Source organism: Nomascus leucogenys, chromosome 4 (assembly GCF_006542625.1).
Source record: "Nomascus leucogenys isolate Asia chromosome 4, Asia_NLE_v1, whole genome shotgun sequence".
Taxonomy (NCBI): Eukaryota; Metazoa; Chordata; class Mammalia; order Primates; family Hylobatidae; genus Nomascus; species Nomascus leucogenys.
In genome coordinates, this window is record NC_044384.1 from 43116430 (window position 1) to 43129930 (window position 13501).

At 44.8% G+C, this 13501-nt stretch overlaps 1 protein-coding gene across 4 annotated transcripts in view; it reads right to left on the reverse strand.

Moving 5' to 3' along the window:
- Positions 1-13501, reverse strand: part of FHOD3 (formin homology 2 domain containing 3) — a 491472-nt gene that overhangs the window by 65134 nt on the left and 412837 nt on the right. For all 4 annotated transcript variants that reach the window (XM_030810562.1, XM_030810561.1, XM_030810560.1 and 1 more), the window contains one exon: positions 5668-5964. In XM_030810562.1, coding sequence (XP_030666422.1) covers positions 5668-5964 — 297 coding nt within the window. The remainder of the gene's footprint in view (positions 1-5667; positions 5965-13501) is intronic.

The window sequence follows — 13501 nt, forward strand, 5'->3', positions numbered from 1 at the left end:
GGAGGTCAGCATTGGCAGCTTCATTTAGCCGAAGGAGCGTCCCCCTCAAACATGCTGAGGGTGGGCCCTGGCTTGAGGAGGCATTGACCCGGGGATCACAAGGTCCCCCAGGATTTCCAGTGTATCTTTCTTCTTTGTACTTGGTACAACAATGGCTTAACCTGACCAGGGAACCTCAGGCCATCTCAACACCAGAACAAGGAGCTATTGAACCCTCTTTTAGGGTTTGTTTTTTTTTTTTTTTTTGAGAGGGAGTCTCGCTCTGTCGCCCAGGCCCTCTTTTAGGTTTTACAAACAAAATATCTTAGGAAATAATCACCATCAAAAGGAGATGAGATGCCATTTGAGGATAAGAGCAAAAAATCTGGCTAGGTAGAGTTTCAACAACTGGTCAGATACTAGGGAGACCACTAGGAGGCTGCAGCAGATAAAGTGGCTGAGCCCTTCTTAAGAGACAGCCTTGCTCTTTCTCCATTTATTGGGAAATGTGAGCATTTTCTTATTTTGGGAACAGGAAAAATAATATAATCAGGTAATATTTTTTTTTCTTTGAGACAGAGTCTCACTCTGTCACCCAGACTGGAGTGCAGTGGTGTGATCTCGGCTCACTGCAGCCTCCACCTCCCGAGTTCAAACAGTTCTCATGTCTCAACCTCTTGAGTAGCTGTGACTACAGGTGCAAGCCACCATGCCCAGCTAATTTTTGTATTTTTGGTAGAGATGGGAGTTTCACCATGTTGGCCAGGCTGGTCTCGAACTCCTGAATTCAAGTGATCTGCCCACCTCGGCCTCCCAAAGTGCTGGGAATACATGTGTTAGCCACCGCACCCAGGCAATCAGGTAATATTTTTAAAATGCCAGCTTTCTTGCTTATTCTCTTCATTCATTTATGACTCCTTTTATCATTCTGTAGTGTCCCTCTGTCCTTAGTAATTTCCTTTGCTCTTAAGTCTACTTTAACTGATGCAGCCATTCCTGCTTTTCTCTGATTTAATGTTTGCATAATATATCTTTTCTCAACTTTTTTCTTTTTTCTTCCTTTCATACCTAGTCCTACATATTTTTTCCCCAACTTTTAAGTTACAATCTACCTGTGTCATTATGTTTGAGAAGAGTTTTCTATAGATAGTATATAATTGGGTCATTTTTCATCCACTCTGCCATCTATCTTTTAATTTAAAGGAATTACTGATATGTTAGAGCTTAAGTGAGCCATTTGTCTTATTTGTTCTGTTTGTTTTAGTTCCTGTTTCTCCTTTGTCTTCTATGGGTTACTTGAATACTTTTTTTATTTTAACAAATTTTTAAATTGATACATAATAGATGTTTTCAGGGTGCATGTGATAATTTAATACATTCATATAATTTGTAAAGATAAAATTAATGTAATTGGGATATCCATCACCTTAGTCTTTGTTACAAACATTCAAATTATTCTACTTTGAAATATACACATTATTGTAAACTATAATTTCCCTACTGATCCTATAGAACACTACGTCTTATTTTTTCTATCAAATTGTGTACTTGTACCCATTAGTCAACCTTTCTTCATCCCCTTTGAATCTTTTTTAGAATTTCATTTTGATTTATTTATAGTGTTTCAAGTACATTGTTTCTTCTGGTTTTTGTAGTGGTTGCTCTAGGCATTACAATATACACACTAACCACAGTAAACTAGTATTGCTGTTCAACCACTTTGAAGTGTGGAAAACTTACTTCCATTTTGATACCGTTAGCTTCCCCACTCTGAAAGTATAGTTGTCCTAAGTATTCCTCTACATACACAGAGCACTACATCACATGATATTATAATTTTTGCTTCAACCATCAAGTATGATTTAGTAACTCATAAGCAGAAAGTCTATTTACCCCTGCTTTCACCCATTCTGTTGTCCTTTCCTTCCTGAAGTTCCAAGCCTTCTGTCACTATTTTCTTTCTGTTTGGAGAACCTCCGGTAGTAATTCTTTGAGGGTAGGTCTGTTAGGGACCCACTCTTTTAGTTTTTCTTTATCTGAGAATGTCTTATTTTCCCTTCATTCTTAAAGGATACATATGAGGGATATATAATTTATAGTTGACAGTTCTTTTAGCATTTGCAAAACGTTGTGCCCCTTCCTGCTAGCCTCCATGGTTTCAGATGAGCAATGTGCTGTCATTTGGACTGGTGTTCCCCTATAGGTAATATGTTTCTTTCTAGCCTCTTACAAAAAAAATTTTTTTTTTGGTCTTTAGTTTTCATAAGTGTGATTATCATGTCTTGGTGTGAATGTCTTTAAATTTGTCTTGTTTGGGGTTTTCTCAGCTTCCTAAATTTATGAGTTTATACCTTTTGACAAATTTGAGAAGTTTTGGGCCATTATTTCTTCAAAGGATTTTTCAGCATTACACTCTCTCTCCTCCCCAGATTCCAACGAACTGGTGTTAGATCGAGTCTTACTGTCTCACAGGTCACTGAAGCTCTGTTCATGTTTTTCAGTCTCTTTTTTTCTGTCATTCAGAGTTCGTAATTTCCACTGATTTGTTTTTGAGTTGACTAATCATTTCTTTTGTTGTCTCCAATCTACTATTAAGCCCATCCAGTAAATATTTTTTTTTTGTTACTGTGTTTTTTGGTTCTACAATTTCCCTTTGGTTCTTTTTAATCTTTTATTTCTTTGCTGAGATATTTTATTTTTTACGTATTCCCTAAGTGTTTGTAACTGCTCACTGAAGCAATATCATCATGGCTGCTTCAAAATCCCCATCACATAATTCCAATGTCTGGCTCATCTCAGTGTTGGCATCTGTTTATTGCATTTTCCCATTCAAGATGTGATTGCCTTAGCTCTTGAAATGATGAGTGATTTTTCCATTATGTCTTGGACATCTTGTGCATTATTAGACTTTGGCTCCTATCTAATCTATTAGCAGGTAGTCACCCTTTTTAGGTATAGCATACAGGTGCTGGTGGAGGGAGATGTTCAGCTCCCTGCTGGAAACTTATGTCACCACCCCAGCAAAAGCACCGACTCACACTGGCTCATTGCAGATGAGCAGGGTAGATGAGCAGTGCCCCCTCCCTTGGCCTCACTGGCATCTTCCCAGGGAAATTAAATCACTGACTCACATTGCCTTATTGCCTCCAAGGGAAGCCAGAGGTTCAGCTCCTTATCAGTTTCCATTGACTCTGGGTCAGGTTTTTCATTAGTGCCTGTCTAGGGTACAAGTATTAATAAGTAAAAAGCCTGTGTTCTGTTCTGTTAGGCAATCCTTTTCCCAGTCCTTTGGCTAGGGGAATAAGCTTTACTTGGAGCTTCACTGTCATGTAATTTAAGTCCAGAGGTTCCTAGGCAGTCTGCATTCTTCTTTCCACCTTTTACAGTCCTCCTCTGATTATTCTGGTATTCTCAGGGTGTTGCTATGTTGGTTGTAAGAGGGAGGACCCAGGAGCAATGAAGCTTCCCCATCTTAGCCAGACACCTCTTCATTTATTCATCGATTGTTTTGTGAGACTCTGCTAGGAAGTGAGGACTCACAATGAATAGACAGACATCCCCATCCTCACAAAGCTGACATTCAAGTGGAGACAAAGGACAATTATACAAGTAACTATAAAAAAGTAAAATGTATGTTATGATAAAGCTTCTCACATGCATGCCCTAGAGTAGAACACATGAAACAAAGAAAAATTAAACCACATAAATGGAATGAGACTTTTTCAAGTCCTAGACATAGTCTTTGACAGTCATTAGAAATATGTTTGAGAATAATTTTAATTATCTCTAAGGTTGCTCTGTGATTTGACAGCACTCTGAAAAGCAAGAGCTATAATGACATAGCTGCCCTGACTCCACGGTGGTTGATGATGCCTGTGAGCAGTGAGATTTTTTAGGTACCAATAAGCTACAGTAAATAAACATGACCAACTCTCATAACAGCACTGAAGCAAAGCAGAAAAATCATTGCAAAGCCCTAATTCTCGCTTCTAAATACTTGGACAGTGCCCACTTTGGTAGAAAGTCAGTGGTTCTTCACTGGGAACGGTTTCCATTTTTGGAAAATTGTCCTTCTTTGGAAGAATATTGGACAATCTGATCCAAGAAAGCTCTGTCGCCTGGTATATTTTTACTAATCCAATTTCTTGGTATGTTTTAGGCCTGCTAAACCCAGTTATGATTAATAATTCTTAAAGCTATTCCTAATAAATAAAACATGATTTAAGACCAATCTGATCAATAAGACTTATCCTACACCCAGTATTACGGCAATCATTACATTAACATGAACGATAAGAAGAATTTGGGGGACTAACTGTAATCTGACTTTAAAAGAAATTAAGTAAATATCAGTATATGTAATACCTCTTGGCACATACATATTCAACCAAATGAAGACACTGGATTTTCAATGCAATAATTCCTAAGATGTAAACCAATAAAGTCTTTTATCTTCTTTTTTTACTGCATCATAGTGACCAGCAATATAAAGTATAAAATCTAGTAGTATATTCTAACTGGGAAAAAATCCAAATAGTAACTATTTTAGATGATGCCATTGATTGACAGGTCTATTGGAAGACACTCTGGATTCATTCATTCATTCATCCATGCTTCTGAGACAATGTATTTTTAATCTAGGAATTAATAAGCCATTCATAGGTTGTGGTACTGGTTGGCAGGCCTTTGTAGAGGTGTCATATTGCCCTTTGGGCCTAAGACATCGACTTGAGTGGGTGCCACTCATATGTAGCTTAACAAAGGCTGGCCCATAAGACATGACTCCACTGGTTAGGAGTGTTTGTTGAGGAAGGAGACATTCTACCACCTTGATAGCACACAAGTCGTGGGTAGGAAAAGTAACCCTGTGGTGTCACAGATCATATGAATTATTTACAATTCCTATAACCCTCTGTGGCACCCTCTTCAAGTCCTTGGTGAGGTTCTTTCAGGCGAAACCAAACCTATAATCTAACATTCCATTTGGTCCCTAATTCTAAAGTTACCATTCACAGGAGAACTGAATGAGTATTAAGTGTAACTCCAAAAAGATATACTTCCATAAGGAAAAGCATATACTTCATACAAAGAAAAGAATAGTTACGAGTGTAATGTAGAAAACAAATTATCTATATTCCAGTACATCAAATTGACCTCAGTACACTGTGTACAATTTTTTGGAAATACTCATTCAATCCATTTAAACAAGTCTTTCCCAGTCTGAAATGTCCAGTCAAAATGATTAACACACTTCAGTAAACACATTTTTAAAGGAATAGATGATAATGTCACAGTTTCTAAACTTATATCAAAAACGGAAAAAGCCTTACTATTATCAACCTTACTACTATTCACAATGGAACAGTCAGGGAAGTGAGAGGTTTCTCTTCTGGGGCTTATTCCTCAGGAAAAGCCCTCCTTATCGGGGCCCTTTTTGCCAGCTGTGGAGGTGATGAATGTGATACTGTGGCAGAGGGTTTGGGGCCGTCTTTCTACAGGGCAGAAGGCTGCTGGCTGGCTGCCAGCATGGCCACACTCCTCCTCCCCAGACACTGGGTGACACAGCCACATGAGTGGGTTGACCCAGGTCACCTCAGAGGCCAGCCTGTGGACAAGCTCTTAGAGAACCAGCCCCTGCACCCCAGGCCTCCCTGGCACATGCCGACTGAAACAAGGGGCTTCATTTACCTGTTGTCCTGTCCTTGGAGAGCTTGTCCTCCTTCTCCTCCCTCTCCAATGTGCTGCTGGAGGATGAGACGCTGGAGGCGGAGCAGTTGTCCCTCTCGTTCACTCCCTCGTTCTGTCTCTCTTTTTCACTGAGGGAGGCTCTTTCTTCCGGCTCTTGCTCTAGTGCCCGCTCCACTTCAGTCTCTGCACCCTCGTGGGCAGAGGCTATGTCCTGGCCAGCTTCATCAGCAACCTGCCCCACCCCTGCCTCTGGTTCCGGTTCTGCCTCTGATTCGGGTTCAGGATCCCCGGCACCTGCTGGTGGAGACAACAATGGAGATTATATTGACAACAGATTTCTTGGAAGGGTGAAGGGAGGTGAGAATAAATGTGAGGTTGATTTCTCTGTGGTGGGCGGATGTCCAAAGATGGCCCCCAAGAGACCTATCCCCTGGTTATTCAAACACTCATCGAGGCAATGCTGTGAAGGGATTGTGCAGATGACAGCAAAGTCCCTAGTCAGTGACCTTACAATACGGAGATTAACTAGATGAGTTGGATCCAATCAGGAAAGCCTTTTAAAAGCAGAGAGTTTTCCAATTAGCAGCAGAAAAGGAAGTCAGAGATTCGAAGCAGGAGAAGGATCTGCCACATCACTGCTGCTTGACAGGGAATGCAGGTGGCCTCTAGAAGCTGAGAACCACCTCTGGTCAACAGCCTACCAGGAACAGGGACCTCAGTTCTGTGGGCACAAGGAACTGGATGTTGCTATCACCCTCAGTGAGGCTGGAAGTGGACTCTTCCCAGAGTCTCCCAATAAGAGTCCAGCCAGCCGCAGCCTTAATTCCAGCCTTGTGGCAGTGGACAGGCAAGGTCAAGAGCTCAGCTGAGCTGTGCTAAACTTCTGACAGACGGAAACTGTGAGATAATAAACGAGTGTTGTTTCCAATCGCTATGTCTGTGGAAACTTGTTATACAGCAATACGAAACTAATATATAACCTTTTTGCCTGTTTAGGGAAAGAGAAACAAAATTCATGGTGGATCAAGTTGATGAAAACCAGCTAATGTGTTCTGAAATCAGTTGGCTGGACCAGTGAGGTTCATCACCCTTTTCTTGGGTTATATTTGCTCATAACGTGAAGTTAGTTTGTGATTTTGAAAGCAGTTTGGAAGAATCACTCATGGTCACAGTCTATTTGCAAACCTATCAACGCTGGAGATTTGATGCTGTCACTGAGGTAAGACGATCATGTTCTCACTCGCGTGACACTCTAGGGAACAGGGAAATGGCACAATCTGGCTTATGCTTTTTTTTTTTTTTCCTGAGCAAAACCCTCAGCTATGAGCTGTGGATGTGTAGCAAAATGATTGAGGATACACAAAATTCTGAGCCAGCTGCCACACATGAAGGCTGGAGGAGGGTGGCTCACTCTTAAGGGAACTGCCCTCAGGCTGAGCAAAGCCCACTCTTCTGGAACTCTGGCAATGCACTCTAAAGGTGTGTGCTTGAACCCTAGGTACACACTGCTCAAAGCAACACAGAAATTCTGGCAGGGTCTACACGTGGCAGGGGCTGGAAGAGACCTGCCCAGACTCCATGAGAACACGCAGATCAGGGCAGCTCTCTGTGGAGGCATCCTGCTGCACCAGGTGATGGGCACGGCTGACCATGGGGCGCACAGAACCAGCCCCCCAGCAGGCTGGACATAGGCATTACTAAGGGGGAGGGACATTCAGGCCTCACTAGGCAGGGGGCCCAGCTAACCCCAGCTTCGCAGCAACTCATTCTTCAGGACCCACAGGGCCATCACCCCCCAATCCTTCATCTGCTCTCAGGCTGCCATCCTCTGAGGATGAGTCAGGGAGTTAGCTGGGCAGGGAAGATGCAGTGGAACGGATGAAATCTCACCTTTCCTTATGTTCCTGGGCAACTTCCAAATCTCACTCCTCCGTGGAAATGTCCCCAAATGCCAGGTAGGAATTTGGGGGTGGAGGAGTAAATTCCTCTCCTTTGATTACAGGTTGTGCATCTTCTACTGGGAACTCCAGCCTGGGGCAGAAGCCTGCTTCCAGGGAAGGCTGGAGGACATGGGGAAGGGCAGCAAAGACCCCCCTGCAGTTGAGGGGCTGTCCCTCCTGGGCATCCCAAGAGGGGAAGGCTTTAGGAACTGGAGATCTGAGGGCACAGTTTCCAGACAGAGATTCATGGGTGGCAGTCACAGAAGGAAGCCAATGGGCACACAGCTGTGAGGTCGCGTGCCTGAGAATGAGAGTGTCATACACTCTTCCTTAAAAGTAAAAACTGTGCTGGGTCATGGGATGGAGTGAACAGGCCTTTTAGAAACATTCTCTTTGGTACTGAAGGAATTTTTATGGTAATTTCTTTTTCATCTGATAATAGAGTATTTAGGAGAGATACAAAACCCCATTAGTTTTACAAGCATGGCAAGAGCACAGCCTCAGCAGCAGCAGCGGCAGCGTCATCATTTGGTTGACAGAAAGCACATGTTTTTGCACACTGGACTTCAAAATAGCCACATCAAAACAAAAATGTGTTTCCAACAGACCAGCATGTGGCATGGACTGAAGTTTTAATTGGTAAGCATATGGTGAAAACCAGCAAGGGCCCCGCCTGGTGGCCTCATCACAGACAGGGACGTGGGGTCAGTTGGCTGCCATAAGCCTGTGTCTACTCACCACCCCAGGGATCTGGGCAAAGTAGGGAGGCTCCGTGATTGACGGCTATTTGACTTCAGCCTGCGGGTGTGCACTGCCATGTTCCATTCCACTGAACATGCAGGACTCTACCCAAGCAGCGGCTCTGGCCCTGATTAGGCTGCCTGGGCAGGTGTGCTAACAGACACTCAAGCTCTGGAAAAGCCACACTCTTGTGGGGGAGGAGTACAATTTCATCCCTAACTTCTTGGAATCAGATATTTCAATTTGTGATTTCAACCACTGGGGTGGTATCTTTTTTTCATGACTGCTGGGGAGGTAGTAATCAGCAAAGTCATCTCCTGCCCAGAATACATGACTCAGTGTCTACGAGGTCTGATTGCAAATCTGAGGCCATCCTAATGATGAACAAATTAAATAACTGTCACAGACATTCAAGTCAAGCAAAACTGCCAGGGTCCATGGCAGAGCCCTTCTCTAACTGTCTTAATCAAACACAGGAAAGTTGTCTGAGGGCCAAGACCTTTCCTTCCTCTCCTGCTGGAGGGCCCCAGCGTGGTCCTGGGGCCAGTGTCTGCTCACAGCATTCTTACTGATACTCAGGAAGCACCCAGGATAGCCCTGAGACTCCAAACCGAACTGCAGAACATTTCTCCTCCCCTTTCCCATTATCTTTCAGCAGGATTTCCCTCACTCATACTTCTCTCCGCACGTGTGCACGCGCGTGCACACACACACACACACACACACACACACACACACACACTCAGTTCCTTCTGAGTGTCTCTAAGCCAGGTCTGCTGCCCTCTGGGAAGATGCAGGAAAAAGTCTCATTTATACTCACCAAGTCCCCAGGAAACAGGAGAAACCATATAATCCTGTAGGAAAAGTCCTAAAGGGAGCTACAACCTTTGGCAACAACTAGGGAGAAAAGGTGTTTGTTTCCCTCCTAGGAATGTTTACAACTTCTCACGTTACCAGTCCCTGAATTTAATGAGCCTTTCTCTGGCCCGACAATGTGGTGTTGGTGGTGAAAGACAGAAACAGCGACCCATGAGACTGACCGAGCTCTGTCACAGAGGCTAGAGAGAAGCAGATTAGAGAGATCCCGAACAACCCGCCGTGATATCCGTGTGGCAAAAGTGAGTGAGCTCTGCCACCAGTGGGCATAGGGAAACCCCCACCTCTCAACTGCCAGCAGACACAGTAACAAAAATACGTTTGTAAGAGTGATGGATGTGTAAGATAAAATGCACGGTGCCCTGGGAAGGCATGGCAAGGGTCTTTGGCAAGGCCTGGGACATAAGTCTCTGTGGCAAAATGATGTTTGAGTCTCAAGGGGTAAAAATGAGTTAAAAGGGGGGAAATGCTGAGAATGCCCTGGGCAGAGGGAAGTGCACAGGCAGGCACCCAGAGCCCACTGCGTGCCGGAGGGAATGAAAGCTGTGTGGCCTGGCAGGAGGAGTGAGGGGAGGTTTGGGTGGTCGTCAGGGGCCAGGGCAACCAGCGCTGTGTGTTGCTGGAGGGATCTGGGACTTTAATCTAAGGACAGTGATGGCTGCTCTGTGTTTCATTTTGTCTGAGGTGAGCCCTGTTTCCACCTGCATCACAGGCAAGCAAGGCTTTCTGCTGGGAACAGCATGGGTGTGCCTGTGAGCTTGGGGTGAGGCCCCTAGTCAGTGTGGAATCAACAGTCCACGAAGCAAACTAACCTTAGAGGGAGAGACAGAGGAGGAAGAGGTGAACGCCAATCAGTGGAGCTCAAGAGAAAAAGAAAATAAAAACACAGCACCACTGGAAGAACACATGGGTAAGGGATTGAGACTCTGAACAGCAGGAGGTTTTTCCATCCCAGACATCAGCTGGGGGAGGAACTGTGTTCACACCGGAGCGGGACAGGGAGTTCCGCAGGGCTGCTGGCTCCCTTTGAGGAATGGTTACTGAGCACTTCACAGGAACTGCCTTCCGAAGCCCTCACGATCTCTCTATGGGCGGGGCTCTGGTATTACCCTCAGAAAGCTGAGGCCAGGAGGGAACAGTGAAGGCCCGTGCCAGAGTGGCCAGAAAGGAAGGAGCAGAGTGTCCCTTCCCCAGCATGTAATTCCTCTAAGCATCTTCAAGGGAGGCTCAGGAGTGACTGTGATACCCCAAACCCAGCAGGTCAAGAGATGCCACGGCTCGCCATGCTTGTCCATAACCACCTTGGATGGAGGAAGGACACAAAGATCTGATTGCATCTCCTGGGCTGTGCAAGGGAGGAGGGGAACTGAAGGAAGGACTTGGGCCAGGTGCCCACGCAACCCTTCTCCTAGTAGTGGGTGTGCATTTGGAAATAGAAGGAAGACATGGCAAGGAATGCCTGGTAACATTACAGGCATCCAAAACCGGGATCTGTCTTCCTGGGTCACAGCCCAAGAGTGCAGATCGATGGGATCTCAGCATCGCCAGGATGCACTTAGCAAAGACCAGAAAAGTGTGTTTGGCCAGAGCCTGCACTGACCAGGCTCTGAGGGCTTGCAGCTAGATTTGAAGGTTGGGGTAGGGGGAATACAAGGGCCAAAGAAAAAAATCAACACTAAACCGCATAAAAGGACATGGTAATGGATACTTTTTGCAAGGTGGAAGAAATAATAGAAAAGAAGGGTCCAGGGTATCCTCAAAGTGACATAACAGGGTACTGGGCTGTCACCATCCTGTGGGGAAGGACCCATAACCAGAACACAGCCACTAAAAGGAATTCTTCACCCCAAAGAAACAGACATTACTGGAGTGAGTGGGGTTTGGGAAACCAGGACGGGAACCCATCAAGATGAGAACCCATGGAAGAGGGAAGAACCTAAGTGCTTTTCTTAGGTATAAGAATATAAAGGCTACTCTGTCAGATGGAGAATGCAATCATGCTTTCCTCATGCAGATCACAAAATGAGGAGAGAAATGAGGAATGAGCCGGCCTGAGTACTTCGGCCCGCTGGTCCCTGTATGAAGTCTGCCAGGGCAGACCATCACTCACACAATCTCGTTTTTTTTTGTCTCTCCCAAATCCCAATGCCAACTCCTCATCTGGTCCCCAAAACCTCACTGCACATCAGGTCCTGCTTGCCTAAGTGCAGTAAAAATCAAACTTACTACATATTGAGCACCTTCTACACCCAGATGCTGTACTGGGAATCATATTACTTCATCCTCTTTAGTTCCCACACCTACAATATAAAGTGAAGATTGATGTCCCCATGTGAGAAATAAGGAAACATGTTCAGAGAGGTTAAGCAACTTGCCCAGAGCTACGAAGCAGGCTGGCTACTCTCTGACTGTTTGATCCATGCTCTGTTCTGCTCTGTGCCTGAGGATGCTGACTCCCGCACAGAACACCAGCTGTATTTGCTCTCCCTCTCCCTGGCTCAGCCCCTGGGGGTTCTAGCAAAGGTAGGAAGAAGGAAACTGGGATATTAACACCCCTGCTTCCTTCACATAGGGCCTTAGTTTGGCAGAGGTTGTCAGGCCACTGTTTCTGTCCCTTTGTCCCTCTCCTCTGGTCACAGCTCTTACCAAATCATAGTCATTCACCAAGTTCCTTGAGGCCTGAAGGTGGGAACAGTGTCCCATGACCGCTAGTCTCTGGGTGAAGCATCACCACATTTTGATGGTCTCATGACCTCCCTATACCTCCGTAAACAGTCCCTTCACTGAATATCTTCAGCAACCCTCTGACCAACAGGACCTCACTGCTAAGCAGAGCTCATGCTAGCAGAGCTTGGATTTGAACCTGGATTGGCTGGACTGCAAAGCTCGGGCTGTTAATCACAGGGTTGTACTGTGTGGTGGGTGACTTAAGCAATCAAGGAGAAGTACATAATCATTCCTGAAATTAGGCGCACGCGCACGCGCGCACACACACACACACACACACACACACACAGTGGGCAGGAATGTTTCAATTCTGCTTTCATCCATGTCCCTGACAGCCGAGTTCAGAGTGTCCAATTAGAATTTCTGGTCATGCAATTTTTCTTTGAAGAGATAAATTGGTGGTAAAAAGTTCTGAACTTGATACATCTCTGGGTGGCTTCAGTTGATTTCAATCTGTGGTAGTGTCTAGATGACTCTGCCAGGACTTGGCTTTCTGGCAGGTCTTATGAAACCAAGGGCTGGGCCAGCCAGTTCTATAATAGTTGCTCCAAACTGTGTGGATTCCAGGGACTTCCCTAGCTCAGAGCTAATAACTAACACGATTGACTACAGACGTGTGTTTTAATCACAGAAATCTGAAAAAGGTCCCAAGAGAAAAAAGCTTACAACTTTGAAAATCCTTTAGACTTTGCCTTTGGTGTTAGACCAGTTCTTGCTAGGTTGTTCACTTGGATTCACTCTAGAGCAAGGTTTCTCACCCTGGGTACCTGGGTATTCTAGGTTGAATAATTCCTTCTTCTGGGAGACTGTCTCATGAGCTGTAGGATGTTTAGCAGAATCTCTGGTTTCTACTCACTAGAGGCTTCGGCACCAACCCTCCACTTCTCCTCTGCTATTGTGGCAAATGAAAATGTCTCCAGACACTGCCAAATGTCCCCCAGGAGAGCAAACTCACCCCTGGTTGAGAATCACTGCTCTACAGGAATAGTTGCATGAGGATGGGCACAAACTCAGCTTCGCAGAAGAAATTCTACTCAAGCCTCACAAAAGAGACAGCTCATCACTTGCAAAATACTGATTCAATAGCCTAATTTTTATGCCTTAAAAGTTAATCCATGCTTTGTCCTCAAGTTTCAGAGTTTGATTTTCCAAAGAGGTTCAGACCTAAGCCCCTCTGAAGATGGACAGTTTTCATCCTCAGAGATGGCTTAGGCCTGAACCTGCTTGACCCAAACAATTTTGACCATGTATAGTCAAAATTACCTTCAAAAGTCCCTTTGGACAGTGCCACCTTATAGATCCCATAACTTCTCCATGGTTTTGACAATCACAGTTTTAATTTAGCGTCAGTGGAACTCCTTAAGTGCTGGGATTGCATTCATGGGCCATATTACCCCCAAATACAAATCTGTAAACTCTAATCTCACAATTGAAGCAGCAAATTGTTCATACGACAAGGGGCACATTGGAATCAGGAATGGTTCAAGGAAAAGAAGAAAAGATCCACGTTCCCTGTGGTCATGCTCCCTCAGGGACATGCACTTAATATG